Here is a 21,295-nt window from a genome sequence, read left to right as displayed (position 1 = left end):
AAACCAGTACTCCACCTCCACCTCGCTGGCGTCTGAGTCGGACTGGAGCTCTCTGCCCTTTACCAATCCAGCCACGGGCCCATCCATCTGGCCCATCAAGACTCACTCTCATTTCATCAGTCCATAAAACCTTAGAAAAATCAGTCTTGAGATATTTCTTGGCCCAGTCTTGACGTTTCAGCTTGTGTGTCTTGTTCAGTGGTGGTCGTCTTTCAGCCTTTCTTACCTTGGCCATGTCTCTGAGTATTGCACACCTTGTGCTTTTGGGCACTCCAGTGATGTTGCAGCTCTGAAATATGGCCAAACTGGTGGCAAGTGGCATCTTGGCAGCTGCACGCTTGACTTTTCTCAGTTCATGGGCAGTTATTTTGCGCCTTGGTTTCTCCACACGCTTCTTGCGACCCTGTTGACTATTTTGAATGAAACGCTTGATTGTTCGATGATCACGCTTCAGAAGCTTTGCAATTTTAAGAGTGCTGCATCCCTCTGCAAGATATCTCACTATTTTTGACTTTTCTGAGCCTGTCAAGTCCTTCTTTTGACCCATTTTGCCAAAGGAAAGGAAGTTGCCTAATAATAGGGTGTTGATATAGGGTGTTGATGTCATTAGACCACACCCCTTCTCATTACAGAGATGCACATCACCTAATATGCTTAATTGGTAGTAGGCTTTCGAGCCTATACAGCTTGAGTAAGACAACATGCATAAAGAGGATGATGTGGTCAAAATACTCATTTGCCTAATAATTCTGCACTCCCCGTATACATACTGACACACACACAGACATACATACTGACAGACATACATACAGACATATATATATATATATATATATATATATATATATATATATATACTGACACACACACATACAGATAGACACATACACAGAGACATACATACATACATACATACATACATATATACACACACACATACAGATACACACATACATACAGACACACACACACACACAGACATACATGCATACTGACATACATACACACATACATACTGACACACACACAGACATATATACATACTGACACAGACATACATACTGACAGACATACATACAGACATATATATACTGATATACACACACACATACAGATAGACACATACATGCATGCTGACATACATACACACATACATACTGATACACACATACATACTGACAGGCATACATACAGACATATATACATACTGACATACACACACACATACAGATAGACACATACACACATACATACAGACACACACACAGACATACATGCATACTGACATAGACACATACATACTTGCAGACAAATACATACACACACACACACACACACTTCATTTATCAGCCACCCTCCTCTTACCTTTAAGTTGAAGGAGGGTGGCTGGGGATAATGGGAGTGGATGCCTCTGGTGTCCTCTGCTCTCCCTCTCCCCCGCTCTCCGTCCTCTCCCCCCGCGCGGAGTAAGCTGGGAGAAAGTGAACGGCCATCACTTCCTCCCAGCAGCCCTTGCGGTGCAACCGCAAATTTTTTAAAAATGGGCCCGGTCGCGCAATTACCCGGCCGCAGCGCTGACTGGGCCCCTGAAGATATAGGGCCCATCGGGTGGCCCTAAATGCTTGGGCTACCTGATGGGCCCCGGTGCAGATGCACCTGCGGCAGTTTCGCCGCTCCACGTGGGGCGTGGCCGAGAGTACCTTATAGCGAGATTCTCAAACTAGACCAATGGCGGTTAATATTACTTCACTGAACGTAAAGGTTCTGAATGCACCCGCCAAACGGCAACTTATGTTCCTGGAGTTGAAAAGAATGAAAGCGGACATTGCTTTTGTGTGTCGGGATCGTGCGGAAGGCTGCGAGGGGAGGCTTCACTCCGCTCGCAGTACTCACCCTCCAGCCGTCCGCGGCCCCCTCCTCCACGTGGATTCGGCGAGCGGCATCCCTCCAGCCTCGGATGCCGCCCGCGTTTTCCTCCACGTCCCCCAGCGGCAGCATGCATGACGCTGCACGCTGGGAGACCGCCCAAGATATAACACGCTGGGATCAGTCACCTGACCCGGCTTTAAAGGCTCAATCACAGTGGGAGGTTTAGATATCTCCCACGTGTGATTGTTAATTCTGATTGGAAATTATCCAATCAGAATTAACCTGATGGTTTAAATACTTACCTTTCCTGTTCCTCCCTGCCCTGTTATGGTCTTTGCTTTATAGTATTGCTACTGAACTTGTGTCTTCTGGTTACGTACTGCCCCCAAGAGTGTGAGGCTTACTGGGGGATGGAGACTTCATCCCATCCACAAGGTCCTCCGGGACGCTGGACTACGACCACTCACAGAACTCCTCGACGGCACCACACCGACACACCTTCACACATACAGATACACGCAGCTACAACACTTCTATCATACGATACCGAACAAAGCAGCCATACATAGGAAACTCACCTGGTTTAAAAGATTATGCAGCGACAAAACTTACCTTGATGGAGCGGTCTCCTTGCTCTACCAACATCTACTCACTGGACACCTGGAGAACAATCATACATTCAAACGAACCTGGGAAAACATCCTAGGAAAAACTATCACTGATGCGCTATGGGAGAAAATCCTGATTTTGGCCCATAAAAGTTCAATAAGCACCAGGTACCAGGAAAACAACTACAAACTCCTTTCTTCCTTGTATCGTACACCTGACTATCTCCACAGGGTGTTCCCCACAGTACCCAACACCTGTTGGAGATGCGGGGAAGCAGGAGGCACGATCAGACACCTCTGGTGGGACTGTCCCCGAATAACACCATTTTGGGAGTTGTCAGCTTGTTAATCTGACTTTGTGACATTGTGACTTCTTCCTACCCTTTGACCTTGGCTTGTTTCTCGTTATTCTGTCTTCTAGTTCCCCTTACTCGGCTTGTCTCCTGACTATTCTGTGTGTGCTTAGCCCGGCCACTCTAAGGTCCGGTACAGCACCTTTTCTGTGTGTGTGTGTAAGCGTGTTGGGTTCCCCGAATCGTGACATTGTGCAAGAAACGCATCTACCAAAACATATACAATTCCAGTTGAGGGACCATACTTACTGGGTTACACAAGAGTTTCGTGTGCACCGTAATGGGGTGGCGATTTTAGTTAGGAATAGCTGCCCATTGCAAATTACCTCGACTAAGTCAGACGTAGAGGGACAATATGTCATAGTGTCTGGGAAGCTGTAATCCCATGCAATCCATCTGATCAAAGTGTTCGCACCGAACCAGCCAAACCATGGATTCTGGGACGCACTGCGATCTAAAGTTCAGTCACTGCCACATGGAATGACTTTAGTTTGCGGGGACTTTAACGCTGCGCTGAGTCCCGCAGTAGATACAAGTGCACCCAGGTAACATGGAAGGGGGGGGACAAGATAAACTACTGTACGGATTTATGAAGGACGCGGGCCTTGTGGATGTCTGGAGGGCACATCATCCGAGCGAGGTAGACTACACTTACTATTTGTCCCTACATGGGACATATTCCAGGATAGACTTCTGTCTAGCTAACGACGCCTGTCTCTCCCGCATCACGGGTTCCTCTGTGGGATCCATTACGTGGTCAGACCATGCTGACGTGGCGGTTACCCTTGGGAACCTCTGCTTAGCGTCCCCATGGTCGTGGAGGCTTAACGCGTCTCTGCTACATGACAATGACATTACAACACAGATCCAAATGGAGATAAGGGACTACTTTGACACTAACACCTCCCCCGACTTACAAGTCAGCACCATATGGGCAGCCCACAAGACAGTTATAAGGGGTTCACTCATTCACTTAACGACCACAAAGAAAAAGCGCAAAGTAAAAACGCTAGAAGGACTCCTGACAGACCTTAAAAAACTAGAGCAAAGACATCAATCAAACCACGACAAGGACACCCTACAGAGGGTTGAGGAAGTGAGACATGCCATTCGAAACTTACTCCTTGATGACACGGCCAGGGTTATGACGTGGTCCAGACGGACCTTTTATGAAAACAACAGTTGATACACAAAATCACATTAGCGGCAAGACGTGCTATAGCATACACATGGTTGAAACAGGAAATGCCTCATGTAGTAAGCGTAATAAATCGGATCAAAGAGATCCACTTGATGGACGACCTGACGGCCAGAGTGAGGGGTTCCACAAAAGTGTTTCTCAAGGTGTGGGAGCCATGGGACAGTAGCCCATATGGGTATGTAAGCCTTCCCGTCGGCCTCCTTGTTCTCCCCCTCCCCGGTGCCCCGGCCTCCAGTTTTTTTTTTTTTTTTACAGATACTTAGTTAAAGGTCCCCCCCTCATTATTTTTAGGATGAGGGGTGTAGGTAGGGGGTTAATTTTCTTTTGGGGGGGAGGGGGTGACTAGGGATTTGGGGACCCCAAGTCACCTGGGGGAGGGTAAAAAATATTTTTAGGGCCCCCACCCGCCGCTCAGGAGTGGGGGTCGGGGGGGAGGACAATAGGTACCCCCCCTTATTAGTATTTAGGGCCCCCACACACCGCTCAGGGGTGGGGGGCAGGGGGAAGGACATTAGGTCCCCCCTTATTATAATTTAGGGCCCCCACACACTGCTCAGGGGTGGGGGCCAGGGGGGAGGGAATTAGGTCCCCCCCCTTATTAGTATTTAGGGCCCCCACCCGCCGCTCAGGGGTGGGGGGCCGGGGGGGGGGGAGAACATTAGGTCTCCCCCCTTATTAGTATTTAGGGCCCCCACCCGCTGCTTAGGGGTGGGGGCCAGGGGGGAGGACATTAGGTCCCCCCCTAATTAGTTTTTAGGGCCCCCACCCACCACTCAGGGGTGGGGGCCAGGGGGGAGGACATTAGGTTCCCCCCTTATTATAATTTAGGGCCCCCACCCACCGCTCAGGGGTGGGGGCCAGGGGGGTGGACATTAGGTCCCCCCCTTATTAGTATTTAGGGCCCCCACCCGCCGCTCAGGGGTGGGGCCATGGGGGAGGACATTAGGCCCCCCTTATTAGTATTTAGGGCCCCCACCCACGGGGCCCCCTCCCCCCTGGGGGTCAGGGGGGAGGACATTAGGTTCCCCCCTTATTAGTATTTAGGGCCCCCACCCACCGCTCAGGGGTGGGGGCCAGGGGGGGAGGACATTAGGTCCCACCACATATTCCAATTTAGGGCCCCACCTGCCGCTCAGGGTTGGGGGCCAGGGGGGAGGACATTAGGTCCCCCCCTTATTAGTATTTAAGGCCCCACCCGCCGCTCAGGGGTTGTGGCCAGGGGGGTGGACATTAGGTCCCCCCCTTATTAGTATTTAGGGCCCCCACCTGCCGCTCAGGGGTGGGGGCCAGGGGGGAGGACATTAGGTCCCCCCCAAATTAGTTTTTAGGGCCCCCACCCGCCGCTCAGGGGTGGGGGCCAGGGGGAGGACATTAGGATCCCCCCTTATTATAATTTAAGGCCCCCACCCACCGCTCAGGGGTGGGGGCCAGGGGGGAGGACATTAGGTCCCCCCTTTTAGTATTTTAGGCCCCCACACGCCGCTCAGGGGTGGGGGCCAGGGGGGTGGACATTAGGTCCCCCCCTTATCAGTATTTAGGGCCCCCACCCGCCGCTCAGGGGTGGGGGCTAGGGGTTAGGACATAAGGTCCCCCCAATAAGTTTTTAGGGCCCCCACCCGCCGCTCAGGGGTGGGGCCATGGGGGAGGACATTAGGCCCCCCCTTATTAGTATTTAGGGCCCCACCCACTGCTCAGGGGTGGGGTCCAAGGGGGAGGACATTAGGTCCCCCCCTTATTTTACTGTAGGGCCCCCACCCGCCGCAATAGGTCCCCCCCTTAGTTTAAAAGCCCCCACTTGCACGTCGTGGGTGGTGGCTCGGGAGGGGGGACCCACAGGCTGCTCACTGTTTACTAGACATGCCCCTAATTGCGGTATAGCGAGTAGGGGCAAAATTTACTAATACTAAGTAATTTTTACTTAGTATTAGTAAATTTGGCTGAAAGACCATTTAGGTCTTTCAGCCTTTTGGTAGATAACTCCCTAATACCGTGGGAATTAGGGAATTATCTACAAAGCGGCTGCAAAAGAAGTCCCGAAATTCCGAAATGCCGAAGTTCCGAAATGCCGAAGTTGCCGAATTTCCAAGATGGCGAAGTTCCGAAGTGCAGAAGTGCCGAAGTTGCCGAAGTTCCGAAATGCGAAACTCCCGAATTTCGGAATGCCGAAACGAACCGAAAGTTTTCGCCATGCACATGCCTAGACAATAGGGCTTTATTTATACTCTATACTGGGAATTGCAGAGAACTGACAGAGATTTGTAAATTGTAACCAAAATATACTTAGAGCATTGAGTCGGAAAAAAACCTTCAATTTTAGCAGTTTCGGCCTCAGATTTGCAATTCTGTTTTCAATCCCCTAGTTTAGTAAATAAATCCCAATGTTAAAGTTTTGTTAAATATCTGTGGGTCTAGTGCACTGTAAGCAAGTTTGTTTCAAGCTACTGAAGAATGGAAATGAGATACTTTACATTATAAGAAATATTAATCATAGGCATAGAACAATCAACAGGAACATTTTCATGGTTTTTATGGTGATTAGAATTGTTCCTTATATGTAACCTGGATTCATATATAGCATAAAACAAGTTGAGAAATGATGACATTATAGACACAATACACACTGCAACAATACAATAACATTGCCATTCCCCTGCATACAGACATAGAGTACTTCATAAAAGAGCGCTTTGTTAACCAGTAAATATGGTTCTTGCCCAACATATTAACCAGCACAGTTCTGACATATGTATATCTACATGGCTCTATGTTTCACATCTTAACCTGTTAGCATGTCTGAAATTTTCTCCCCTAACTAAAGTGAGCTGTCAGTCACTGTAACTCACAAATAAAGCCAATTTGGCCACTATTGTGGAAAACATTTTATCTGCTACACTCTATTAGAATTTGGGCCCAGTTAGGTCACTGTGCTGCCCCTGCTGGCTACTCTATAAAAGGCAATTACCTACAGCTGGCAAGCCTTAATGCACGGACTGCTTTTGGTTTGCAGGTAGGAACATGAGATAAATCTGTTGAGCTCATCTAAACCGCACATTTACAACCTGTAATGCAATCTGCTTGCTTTCGTTCTTTCGTGAGTAAACATACATGTGGTTATGTGCGTGTACAAGATGTCTACATTTATTTCCATTCTATTTGTAAATTGATTGTGCCTCCCTCAGTTTAGTTTATTTTACCAGAAACTCTATGGTATACCTGTCCCTTGAAAAAAAAATACATTTAAATCAATACAATGTTCTAGGTATGGAGCATTTTGAAGCATTGTATTGATGGCTTTTTACTTCCCTACCACCCCCCCTGGTTAGTTGTCAGACTTGACATGATTTAATTTCGGAAAGTCTGTGAAAAAAAAATACTTGATGGTTTTTAACCTTTACCCTTTCATGCGAAAGGTTCTGCAATGTTTATGATATCTTTAAACTTTTGGAATGATATAACGAAGGTTAAAAGTCTGCTCAAAGTATGGATTTTTATAGGCTGCCTAAATAACCTGCTTCAAAAATTAAGTTCACATGTTGCCCTAGGCAGAAAACTGTCTACGCTATGGGCTTTAGGTAGGTGCCTGGAGTTTCCTTCTGGAATCCTGCTTTGACCTGCTCTGATTGAAACCCAATTCAGGAATAGTCTCCCCTGGTTTCCAGGACACAGCAGTTCTTCATTCTGATTTGCACAAAATAAAGTTACTCAAGTAACGGGGACGGTCTAAGCAAAGTAACCTCTGTGTGCTGATGTAGTAGTCCTGGTACTATTAACCTGCAGGCACGCTCCCCTAGTTCTGTTTGAGAAGTTTGACCAAAATTGGGATTGCTCAGGCTCTTTTGACCTGACCTCTTGCTCGCATATTACAAATGAAGACATTTTTATTTCCAAATTAGCAATATATTCATATATGCCAATAGCTATGGAAGTGGAACTTCTGCATTAATATGAGCAGAGCCACAGGTTCCTGCAGAACCCCTGTTATTTTTGGTCAAACTAACCAAATGACCAACATCGCCGGTACCTGATCTATTTACTACTTTGACATATAGTGGTTATGGTACTTTGCCCCTTTTAATTGAGTTGACTCCTGCAGCAAGTGTCCCACAGGACAGGGCAGCACTTTTCTTGTATTCTACATCAACATTTAAAAGTAGTGCCTAGTAAGCCACAGGGGTTTATTCGATGAACACCACATTATAGTGAACAAAAAATAAAAAAGAATTGCACATTTAAGGCTAACATAGCAAAGTTCTGATTATATCACACTTGGAGAGTTTTTCCAGTTCTGACAGTTTAGCCTAAACTTTGCAATTTAGATTTCAGTTCAAGGAATAAACCTTAGAATGGAGTTTACCCACAGAGGTTTATACGCTAAATGCTGTACGTATTTTAGTGTATTAAAATTAAATTAACTCTCCAATCTCTCATATTTCTAAAAGCAAATTTAATCTGAATCCAGATAATAGAGAGGACTTAAAAAAACAGGTCTGCAAGGAGGCACACCTGGTTCCAGTCCTATTACCCTAATGGAAATGACTAAGTAAAGGTAATTGGCATATAGTGCCTAATTTACACAAGCATAGAAAATAAAAAACGTTATTGTCCAATATTGGATAAACACATCTAAATATCCCAGACACCAAAAAAAGTGAAAAAATAATAATCATGGGGGAAAAAAGGAGATGATGGTAAGTATAAAAATAGGACCAACTGCTGGATCTAATGTGTACAAAGTGTACTTATTACAAAATAGCCAGGTAGTGATACTGATGAAGTGGAAACAGTATCTCAGGGGAGATATGCAATAAGGTAACCCTAGTCGTACTGGCCAAGTGGCAACAGAATGGGTATATCTTATAGCTAGTCAAGCTCAAAGTAATGTAAATCTGTCTGTGTGGCTCTAAGTACAGCAGGATCAAATAGGTGTCTGGCTTGTCAGAGAGTATCTGGGAGGTCCACAGCAGACCCCAGATAAAATAGAATCATGATCAGGAAAACTGACAGTGGATAACACAAAAGATTAGATTGCTTCTCCCCTATTATGATAGTCTCTGACAGCACCTAAATGTAGGTAACTGAGCGCACAGTTCTACCCTAGTCTGAATCCAGTTAATTTAAAATTCACTCACAAAACCTTGTATGACTCTGGACCTGTCCCTTCCCATAACTGATTGCTTTGTTAGGAGGAAAATCCAGGCCTGCATAATCATGGGGTGCAAAACTATGCTAAAAATGAATTGCGTTGATCAGCCCTTAAAACAATGGTCTTAATACTGCTATATTGTGTTACCCTTGATAAACTAATGTACTATTTGTGGTCTTCTCCCTCATCACAGGCAGTGACACCATCTTTCCCCCTTGCTGTATTTGACATTAAACCATCATGGTGACATTTTTGATAAAGGCCTTGTCCAATGTCTCTGCCTGGAACATAAGCAACGCTGGGGTGGATCAAGAGCTACTGTCTGACAGATGGTGGTGGCCTGGAAAAGACCATGCTCTTAAAGTTGGAATCATCACAGTCCTAGGTTTCCTGATCATCTTGGGAAATTCATTTGTATTGATTGTTATTGCCTCATCCGTGTCCGGTTGGTCACGCAATAGTCGCTACATTCTCATTTCTCTGACTGGTACAGACGTCATGCTCGCCCTGATTGTAGTACCTCTGAATTTGTATGGAAGCTTAACCTTAGAACCTGGGGCATATGATGATGGGGAGTCACCAATTGGACCCTACTGTCACATTGTGGCTTTTATCAACTCTTCAGTGTTTGCCTCTTCTATATATTCATTGGCTACTATCAGCCTGGAGCGTTACGTTGCTGTATTCTTTCCACTGCACTACAACAGAGTAATGAGCCGACATCGGGTCAAGTTGCTTATTGCTGCAGCCTGGTTGCTGCCACCTATTTTTCTCTTACCAATCTCTATCCCTGGTGGGAGAATTATACAAGTCTATTTTTCTCGGGCCTCACTTATTTGTAATCCAGACTATGCTACTAACGTGGTTTACTCCCTTTTTCTAACAGTTGTAATATTTTTTCCATGCTCCGCTATAGTGACTTTTGCCAACCTGAGGCTTTGGCTGGTGGCAAGAAAGCAGAGCAGGAGGATGAGTATAGGCTGGACAGGGAGAAGCCCACCCTTGGACCTACCAACAGTATGTAGCAGAGTAACAGAAACTAGAATTGCTACAATCAATGAAAACCTTTGTCCATCCACGGAAAATGGAGACAAAGGCCTGCGAAGGGGAGATGCTGCATCAAGAGTGCTGGTTCCTGTGGTGATTGTCTTTTACATGTGCTGGACACCATGTATGGTCACCATCTTATACAATGGTGAGACCATTCAATATCTTTTTCACTTCTGGTCTGTGCAAGTGCTTTATGTAGTTACATGGGTCTATAAAGTTTATTGAGCTTTGAAAATAATTTTAACATTCTACCCTGAAGCTGTATATTCTATTTTATTTAGATCTCAAAGCACTGTATGTCCCTGCAGGCTTTTTAATCTAAACATTGCAATTCAATAGAAAAGGTAGTGTTTACATTACTGCCTAGGGACACCTCCAGTGGCAGTCACTTGGACAGCCACTAGAGCTGCTTCCTGGGTCAGTGCTACATGGAGGCGCTGAACTCTGATTGGCCAGCGCAGTGTTTGGCTTTGTCACCCACCCTACCTCCATAGCTGTGATTGTCCGAATTGACTATCTCAACCAATCCAATGCTTTACTACAGGAACTGGGTGGTGGCAGAGACAAATGCCGTCAGGCCCACACAGAGCTGGAATACAGGTGAGTTTTTATCCTATTTAAAGGGGGTGGGGGTAAACGACTATATAAACTGTAACTATAGGGACAGTTTGTATTTCTGTCCCTATAGTGTTCTTATAATACATAAACCTATGGCATTATTGAATGCCATTTGTAAAATGTGTTTATTTAAAATTTGAGCCAATAATTTAACAATCATTAGATCTTAAATGCCTGCATGCACTGACAGTTGTAACTGTTCAACAGTATACTTTGTTTACTACAGCTACAAGTAAACTATTAGCTAATATTTCTAAGCTGTGCCTCTGTTCAACATACCTACAGGCATGACAATGTAATGCTGTCAACCAATAGAATAAAGGGTTCTGCCATGCAACACTGTTGTCAAGATGGCTCATGTGGAGAGTATAGCAAAGGACACCCATGGCTTTGTTATAGTTAAAGGAACACTATACGGTCAGGAACACAAACATATATTCCTAACCCTATAGTGTTTAACCCACCATTTAGGTGACTTAACTCCCTTAAAAGGAAATAAAACTCGCCTTCTTTCCAACGCTGCTTGTGTCTGCTGGCACTGCTTCCTTGGTGACTTCATCAGAAGTGCCGATTTTTAGCCAATCCAATGCTTTTCCATGGTGAAAGCATTGGAATGGCTAAATCGCAAGGGGGGCGGGGCCAAATGCCATCTTGGCCAATCAGCAACTCCTCATAGAGATGCATTGAAAACGATGCTTCTCTGAGGAAAATTCAGCATCCCCATGCAGAGTGTGGAGACTGTGAACGGCTACTGTGCAGCACTGAGCCAGGAAGCCCTTCCAGTGGCCATCTGAGGAGTGGTCACTTGGAGGTGTCCCTTGGGGCAATGTAAACACTGCCTTTTCTATGAAAAGGCAGTGTTTGCATAAAAATGCCTGAAGGCAATGATTATACTCACCAGAACTACATTAAGCTATAGTTATTCTGGTGACTATAGTGTCACTTTAAAGTGCACTGTGTGTTTTTATTCAGTGGCATTGCAAAGGAAATTGCAAGTTCAAAGGCTAAACTAGAAAATGTATCAAGCTAAAAGAAACACTACTTTTATTTTTAATCACTGCTTAGTAGATATAACCACTGAAGGAAAAATGAATGTTTTTAATTATGTATTTTTATCATTGGGTGATTTACAACTTTATGCAGAAGCTGGAGAACTCTTTTCTGTATTCTTTGCAAGCCATCCCCTCCTAACCCAGCCCTGACTTTCTGTGGCTGTCCAATCACACACTTTCCTATGCTTAAAGAGAAGTCTTGTTCTCTTGGTGCTCTGGGCAATTGTTTCCTCTTCTTGGGATTTGTTCTAATGTTGTTCTTACTGTCAGGGGCATGTAACCAGGTTAATTTATGAGTGTTAATTTCTATTGAAATCTGTACTTTTTGTAAAATGAGGATAATCCTTCCCTTCATGCTCTTGGCAGTAAACATGGTGTTTTCAGAGAAAATGCAGTGTTTACATTATAGCCTAGGGATAGCCTGAAGGTCAACTTGGGGGCAGATCCATCCTCGACACCTAGGATGCGATCGGAAGAGACGCAATCTCAGAAAAACTCAGGAGATGGGACTTCAAGACTCTGAGTTGTACACAGGGACCAGTATTCACTGGTTGCAGTTTAGACCATAGCTTTAAGCTGTCCACATTTTACATCTTTTACTTCCAACATGACCATAGGGATGACATTGAAATCTGACTCTATTGTTTAGAATGGTTGTACTCTAGCTTCCCGCACTAATCACAGCACTTATTGTCCTGCCATTTACAGTGCTTGCGTTCATGTGTTAAGTTTGTGTCCAGTGACTGTCCACTCAGTTTTTGACCACTACAGCAGTAATGCCGTAAAGCTCAAATAGCATTAAACATATCGCAGATTAGGTTTCCTCCCTTTACCCTACAATAGTAGAGTAATTAAGTAGTCATGTTTTTTTTTAATTTTTTATATTGTTATATTGATACTGCACCTTTCTCATATAATGACTTGGTTTTATGCTCTGTATGCAAAACCCCAATAAAACACAAATTGAGGGGAGGGAAGAAAGAAAATACAGAAAGTGGGGTACACCCAGGGCCATTCTCTCCTTTCACCCAGTTGATTGAAGGTTTTAGATGTAATATAAAAATCTGCAAGTCCTAGGACAACTGCAACAGAACCAACCCCTGCTTGAGGGTTGGAAGACTAAAAATGATTGGCATTTATAGTCCCAACTTGTCAATGGATATTTGAAAGTGAAGAATGCTCTGCTCAATCAAACTTACAAAACTTCCTAATCAACTATAATGTTATCCCAATAGCTACACTCCATGAGCGGATAAAGTCAGTGTGGAGGATCTATGGTTACTTACGCCTTCTCTTGCTCTTTCTGGCTAGGTGGAAAGAGAAGGTTAAAGATTGGGTAACCAGCCTTAGTCCCACCACTGCTGCTCATGTGCTGAGAAGAAATAGGATGCCCTATGCAGAGTGCTTTTACATAAACCTAGATAATGTACTGTATATATTTAATTTTTTGTGCTTTTGGAAACATCCATCCATCAAACAGCCCTATCCGGAAGTATGTAGTGAATAAATGACTGCTGTTTTAAGCAATTTAGGACAATGAGTATTTGCAAAATGTTCCTGGGTATAGCTTAATTATTTCTGCATTTTTAATAGAAAGACTGACTTTGAAAACATTTGATTTTCATTGTGTGGCACTTATTATGGAATTGTGACTGAATTTGAGCTATTTTTCCTTCTTTCTCAGCGATAACTCAGGAGAGGGTACCGGAATGGGTGGAGTTTGTAGCCTTGTGGCTTCCCAGTGGCAATGGCTTCCTTAACTGCTTTGTCTACTTCTGGATCAACAAGAGTTTCCGTCACAAATTCCGAAAACTGTGCCCTTGGTGCAGCGGCTGCAACAGTAAAAGAAGCAGAAAGACTGTACCCACCAGATGTACCCATGAACATTGGATGAGCAACAGCTCTCCGGCATTGCAGGAGAGATCATGCAGTGTGTCTTCAACGTGCATACTTCTTAATCTGTCAGGAGACACGTTTTTATGAAGGTGTCATGACTAGCGAGTGACCTGAATGGTGTTACATCTGTATGATTTTAATTTTGCATTTGTTCCACTTGTAAAATGAGTAGTGCACTTTAAAACACGAGCCTGTGTTGCACCCACTCATGGACAGTAAATTGGCCAACTTGCCAAATATGTGCATGAAAGATTAGACCAAAACATATGGGTGAAACTGGCTATGGCGTTGGAGCATGATGTGCTCTAATGCTTTGTGTTGTGCATTACATGTCGGGCATCTAGTTTGTAAAGGAGAGAAGCATTGTTCTGTGCCAGTAATGTCCTCTTGCAAAAAAAGCCTAAATATTTTAATTTTTTTCCCTGCTATTTCTGGTAGTACTATCTTGGATACATAAATGTGGTATACTACAGAAATCTGTTAGAGATATTTTATTGAGGACTACAGCCTCGTTTCACATCTGATTACACTGTACTGACAACAGTTTTATTCAATGACCTGAAATATGGCCTATTTCACCAAGAACATATGCTTCAAATCCTAAATCTGTGAAAATGTCTTGGTGTTAAGAATTATGAGGTTATGTTGGTGTGGTGGTCAGATGCATGGTGGGTTTATTACTTTTTGTTTTTCAACATGACTTGGCATCACAGGGCCTTGGGAAGGTCTGCCCTCTTCAGATTGATTTTGATACAGTGGGAATCCCACACTGGAAACTTACTATTTAAAAAAATAAATAAATAAATTGTGGGGGCATGCAGCACTTTCCAGATAATAAAGCATCATTCTTTGGGGGTTAAGTGCGCAAAGCTCAAAAGTAAATCCATAGAAACCTTACATTTGTTTCCATGGAAATTGCTGCAGTAGAATGTAGACCCAGAAATATGAATTGTACATAACCTCCACTGTTTCTTTTTAGATTAAGCCATACTTGGTGGCAAATAAATTCATGTAGGAAAACCCACATTATGGAATCTATACAGGATCACTTTTCATGTCAAGCAATGATTTTTGCCCACTTTGACCCCGTAAAGAAGATCATTAATTTACACAAAATATCCTTCCAATATGAACATTCACCTCCATGTTATAAATTGCAGTTCTGAGATACTGTGCATACCATATCTTAATTCAAATTGCATTTAATAGGCTGAATTTGCCAAAACAAACATTTTTTTATTTTTTTTAAGGTGCTGTGCACCCTCTGACATCTAGTTGGTTAATCCGATTTTAACCCATTTTTGAAGAGGCTGCAACAATTTCTGTTGTGGATCTCTTGCAGTGAATGAACCAATGAGCATTAAGTTATGGCTTGCATATGGCATCCATGTTCGGCATTACTGGGTCATCTGGCAGGCATGTGCTATGAAACTTAAAATATTTAATATGTTGAAATGTTTGTTCTAAAGTGTTTTCCTGATTTGCTTTATATTTTATCACTGTTTAAAGCTTACGTTGTTTTTTTTTTATTGTATTTTTCTGTGTTTGTATATATTAATATTGTTTATAAAGAAAAGCGAAATCAATAATAATGGAAATAAAGCTTCAGGCCTTGGATGGAAATGGGCTTTTTTGTATGTGTTAATCGTGACTCTTAATAAGGTTTTGGGGGAACACCAGACAATAACTGGTTTCTATCTACTGACTTCAATGAAGGCTTACCATCTCTGTTTGCTTAGCCATTAATCCCGAAAAGATAGCTTCCAAAACAGTGAAGTTTAACAAACGATTGAGGTGTTTTACAGATGACCATCTAAGAGGGCTGAATTTCTCCAAAAGGTCCATTTTATTTTTATTTGTTTAGTCTGTTAACCTTCCCTCCTCAACTGCCATGGCTTATTCTTTTTTTTATATGACCTACCTTTTGACTTGTGTTTATGGATTAACCCCTTAAGGACACATGACATGTGTGACATGTCATGATTCTCTTTTATTCCAGAAGTTTGGTCCTTAAGGGGTTAAACCATTTTTGGTGAAAACCGCTTGCCCTATTTCAATAACTTATTTGAATGACATAATGGCAGTTATGTATAAGGCAGAGGCAGCTGTCTAATTAGGAGATTTAGGCGGCTGCCTAAATCGCCTTAGGGCAGACTGATATGTCAGGTCCTCTGTCTATGAGCGAGGACCCAACACAGGAGGGGGCCCGGTGGCTTGCCCTTTATGCCACCGGGTGCGAGGTCTCTCTGCGCGTTCTGCCCTGGAGGACAGCCAGCCTCAGTCTGCAGCTCTGCCGGGTGTGAGCTGCAGACTGAAGTGTCTCACGATCTCCAGCCAATCAGAGAGTTGCCGTGGGTTACCATGGCAACGCTCTGACTGGAGATCACAAGACATTCACCATGTGGTCTGCAGCTCTGCGTATAGCGGAGCTGCAAACCAGAGAGACCACCGGACCACCAGGGACACGGGGAAGCCACTGAACCACCAGGGAATCATCCATCAAAAAGAAAGGTACATTTCATTCCCCCCCCTCACCCCACTAACACTGTCACCGACCTCTCACGCTGTTATTCCACTAACACTGTTACCACCCTTCTCCTCCTTACTGTCACCCCCTCTCTGACCCTGTTACCCCACCTCTCACCCTGTCATTCCATTAACACTGTCGCCACCCTGTCACCCGCTCTCACCCCACCTCTTTTATACATTGTGTTTTTTTTTGTTTTTGTTTTTTCAGTGAGCTTAAATTAGTCTTTCTGCCTCTTTAACTCCCTTTTAGATTTTTGCATCTTTTTCTGATATTTTTGGGAATGTTATTAATGGCAAAATGCAAGACATTAAAGTGATATAACCGTGCGGGGAAAAATGAGCATTCGCTATTTATTTTTGTTGCGCAATTACAGATAATATAATTAACATTAATAGGAGTGTCGCAAACACATGTTAACAATGCGTGAAAATACATTGACAGGAATATATTTGGTTACGTTACCAGGAAATCATTGTACAAACTTGTTAAATTTCTAAAATAGCGCACTATAAAAATATAAATTACATATTCAACCAAGCTTTGTTGCTTAGGATAGTGCCAACATGCTAGCTTTTTTTTTTTTTTTTTTAATGCAGGGATAATAGTCTGATTTCTGTGGGAATTCCAGTTTCACCATCAACTTGTCTTGCTTCCCCTTAACATGGTGGCCCTGCCCCTGGGCTTTACTATTTTGTTTGTTTTATTTATTTGCAATTAAATACACATAAATATATATACTTTAATAAAATTAATGCATATGCAAACTCAATACCTACTGTATTATCCACACACCATAGTGTATGAACTCTGTACCCACTGCAAATAGCCTGCAACAAAAGGAATACCTTCAAACAGGGTCGATCCTGGGTGGATGCAAGGAGTGCACTGTGCAAAGAGGAGCCCTCTCGAAGGGGCCCAAAGTGGCATTAACTGGACGGCAGGTGCTAATCTGTTGATCTATGCTGGAGGGGTGGAAGTGGAGACAGACATTCAGCTGACTTCGGTGGTGAGGAAGCACAGATCTTGTAGTTTTTTTTACTCCTCCCTCACATGCCCACTGGGAGCTGGAATACTAAACAGTGCAAGTGAGGAACTGCAAGAGTAAAGGACAGATCCACACTGGACCCCAGGGAGAGGCTTTAAAAAAATGTATTTAATGTGTGCGTGTATATGTCATATGACCTATAAAAAAAACAAAAGTGCTCTTCTCACCAGGTCTGCAAACTATTAAACATCATCTAATCCACAATGGGAAAAGAAAAGACTCATATCAAAATCGTTGTCATTGGACACGTAGATTCTGGGACATCCACATTAACTCGGCATGTTATCTACAAATGTGGTACTATCGAGAAGGAATCTGCTGGGATGGGAAAAGAAAGGGCCTGGGTTCTGGAGAAGCTGAAGGCTGAGCGTGAACGTGGTATTACCATATTTCACAGTGGAAATTTGAGACCAGCAAATACTATGTTACCATTATTGATGCTCCTGGTCACAGAGATTTCATCAAAAACATGATCACTGGTACTTCTCAGGCTGACTGTGCAGTCTTGATCGTTTCTGCTGGTGTAGGAGAGTTTGAAGCTAGTATCTCAAAGAATGGACAAACCTGTGAGTATGCTCTATTGGCTTACACTCTTGGAAGTAATGTAACTCATTGTTGATGTCAATAAAACGGGTTCCACTGCGCCACCATACAGCCAAAATAGATACAAGGAAATTTGCAAGGAAGTCAGCACATACATCATGAAGATTGGTTACAATCCAGACACCGTTGCCTTTATACCTATTCGTGACAATATGCTTGAGCCCAGCTCCAATATGCCTTGGTTCAAGCGATGGAAGATCAGCCGTCCCAAGGAAGGAAATGCCAGTGGAACTCTGCTTGAAGTTCTTAATTGCATTTTGACACCAAGCCTCCCACAGACAAACTCCTCCATCTGCCACTTCAGGATGTGTACTAGATTGGTGGTATTGGCACAGGAAAGATTGATCGTCATTCTGGTAAGAAACTGTTCCTCAAGTCTGGTGATCTTGCCATACTAGAAATGGTTCCAGGCAAACTCGTGTTTGTTGAGCGCGGCTGAATATCCTCCACTTGGACGTTTTTCTATACATGATATGAGACAGACTGTTGGTGTCATCAAAGGCGTTGAGAAAAAAGCAGCTGGAGCTGGCAAAGTCACAAAATCAGCCCAGAAATCACAGAAGACCAAATTAATCTTGCACAAGTCACAAACCACCTCAGTCTTAACCAGCAGTGGAAGACTGTCTGTAGCAATTGGCCCTTTAAGTTTAATAGTAAAAGACTGGTTAATGATAACAATGCATCATAAAAGCTTTATAAGGAAAGGAATGTTTGTGGCAGTTTTTAAATTATTAGTATTTTAAATCAGTAACCTTTAAATGGAAACAACTTGCCAAAATCGAAATCACCAAATTTGAGACCACTAAACAAAGTTAATGAGGGGGGAAAAAAAAGACATATTAACGTTCAAAAATCATAAACAAAGGTTTTATTTCTTGCCAAGATCCTTCTACGTTTATTAACTTGGTGTTATGTTTCAGGAAACAAGCAAACGTATACATAATGGTAATTTTTCTATAAAAAAAAAAGAAGCAACAAATGTGTCTCCAATCAGCGAGAGTGTGTGTGTGTGTCAGTGGACATTTCAAAGGGGAAGAGGTTATAAGATGACCATGCCCACATGGTGGTGCCAAATTTCTACCTCCAGGTGTCTGTGACCATAGGATCGGCCCTACCCTCAAATTCTACTCTGCAATTACAATCATGGTGCATTAAAGTGGCACAGTTAATAATTATGTAATGATTTAAAAGGACACTCAAAGCACCAAAACCACTACAGAGAGCTATACTGCGTATGGTGCCAGGGGTGCCCTTCTACCAGGGCTGCCCCTGTCATATTTTGACAGCAGCATAGGCAAACTCTTGCCTTCCCGATCAATTCCTCTGCCAGGATGGGCTGTGAGGCTGCCCAATATTGGAAAACAATCAGGGGCGTCGGGGAGGCTGGGGAGTCAGGGTTAGACACATTTTTTTACTGAAGTTCTGGCGCTTTGTGATTGACTGCCGTGTCTGCCAGAACATCAGTGGTTTACTGTACTTTCATACATTATTGCAGTGCTGTGGCAGATTCCCCTCAGAGTCTGATTATCTGGGTGCTGCAGAGGCCGTGCACAGGACAGTACAGGCGGCAGGACACAGAACGCTCTGATGGAAGAGTAGGCAGATAGGAGCATGACAGGAGTCTAGGAATCCGTTTAGACTCCACTCATGTGAAAAGCCACAACACCGCATATACAACAAGGGTAAGTGTCATGATTGGCTGCATTATACACACACACACACACACACACACACACTGCACCACCAGCACACACGGGCATGCACTGCATCCCCAGAGAATGGGACACATGGAGAGGCTAGGGGGGAGGATATGAGACGCATTGGGGGGCTGGGATAGAGATGCATGGAGGAACAGGGAGGGCAGGGATGGAGACGCATGGAGGCTCTAAGGGGGGTTGGGACGGAGACGCCTGGAAGGACTGGAAGGGCAGGGACGAAGACACATGGAAGGGCTGGCGAGAGGGGATTGGACACATGGATGGGCTAGGGTAGGGGACGAGACACACAGAGCCGCTGGAGTGGAGGTAATGAGATACATGGTGGGGGTGGTTGGAAGGGAATGAGACACATTGGGGTGGAGGGAAGTAGTAGGACAGCCATCAGAAATGTTGGGGCCCCTGACCCAGCTCCATGTCTGGGCAGGGCCGGTGCAAGGAATTCTGCCACCCTAGGGAAAAATCCTATTTGCCGCCCCCTCATAAGATCGTTCCATCGTGCCATAAGGTTATGTACTTAACTCCTAAAGAAAACATTCCACTGATGACCTTTAACAATTTAGTAGATATACCCCCAAAGAAAATGTGCTTTTTTTCTGCAAGCCCCCCTTCTCATGGAAAAGCCTCTGTTCTAGGGCCACAGTTGTGCACATGCACATTCAAACACAGATTTCCTATGTTTCCCATTGAGCTCTAGAGAAAGGGAGAAGGCAGGTGCACGCTGGTACAGCATGAGCACGCCTGCCTCTTCTATTAGCTCTGTCGAACTAAAGGAAGTGGAAGAAAACCTTACTAGCTGTGTGACGGACAGGGAAATCACCCCTTTTATAAACTGAAAATGACAAACTCCAGACATATAAAGCACTCCAGCAAGCTGAAATACTGTGTGTGTGGAGTATTCTACTCTTAGCAAACTGTCTTATATATATATATATACACAAACACACTGCTTTATACATATAAACACACACACTGCATAACACATACACACAGTTACACTGCCAATAACATACACACATAGAAAGTGCCTTATACATACATGCACACCAACTGACTAATACACACACAGAAACTTCTGAATGCATACATAAACCAAAACATAAAAACTGACTCATGCTCACAAACTCTTTCTAATACATACACAAACTGTCTCATACTCACACACACTGCCTAATGCAGTGATGACGAATCTTTTTAAACCAGAGTGCCGAAACTGCAATACATGCCAACTTTTTTTCCCTCAAAGTGCAAACACAGCAATTAAACCTAAATAGTGAGGTTTAAGTTTGGAAAAAACAGCTCATGCAGTTGTCCGAACTAATTAACATCTTTTGTTTTAAAAGAAGAACACAACAGAGAATTCAATGATACAAATTATAAATGATGATATAAATTATAGATAAAATTAGGCTTATATTTATTACTATCTCCAACAAATGCAATACATACATACAGTGCATACACACAGACTGTTGAACACATTCACACACTGACTGCTGAATACATACACACACTGACACACACACAGACTGCTGGATACAAACAGACTGCTAAATACACACACAGGCAGAGTGCTGAATACATACACACAGTCCGCTACATACATGCACAC

The 21,295-nt window shown here is 43.6% G+C and overlaps 1 protein-coding gene and 1 pseudogene across 2 annotated transcripts; both read left to right on the top strand.

Moving 5' to 3' along the window:
- The first annotated feature begins 7,019 nt into the window (after window positions 1-7,019).
- LOC134612765 (D(4) dopamine receptor-like) lies at window positions 7,020-15,181 on the top strand. Of its 2 annotated transcripts, none has more exons than XM_063457200.1 (3): window positions 7,020-7,038; window positions 9,368-10,369; window positions 13,579-15,181. In XM_063457200.1, the coding sequence occupies exons 2-3, from the start codon at window positions 9,415-9,417 to the stop codon at window positions 13,875-13,877; spliced, it is 1,254 nt and encodes a 417-aa protein (XP_063313270.1). In that variant the 5' UTR covers window positions 7,020-7,038; window positions 9,368-9,414; the 3' UTR covers window positions 13,878-15,181. The 2 variants fall into 2 exon arrangements, with proteins under 2 accessions (XP_063313270.1, XP_063313272.1); XM_063457202.1 differs by lacking the exon at window positions 7,020-7,038 and adding an exon at window positions 7,046-7,122.
- A 2,372-nt stretch (window positions 15,182-17,553) lies between these two features.
- On the top strand, window positions 17,554-18,407 carry LOC134612186 (elongation factor 1-alpha 1-like; annotated as a pseudogene).
- Window positions 18,408-21,295: the final 2,888 nt, after the last annotated feature.

This window comes from Pelobates fuscus, chromosome 5, assembly GCF_036172605.1.
Source record: "Pelobates fuscus isolate aPelFus1 chromosome 5, aPelFus1.pri, whole genome shotgun sequence".
Lineage (NCBI taxonomy): Eukaryota > Metazoa > Chordata > Amphibia > Anura > Pelobatidae > Pelobates > Pelobates fuscus.
The sequence above is the reverse complement of the archived record's forward strand: the minus strand, read 5'-3'. Positions and strand labels throughout refer to the sequence as shown.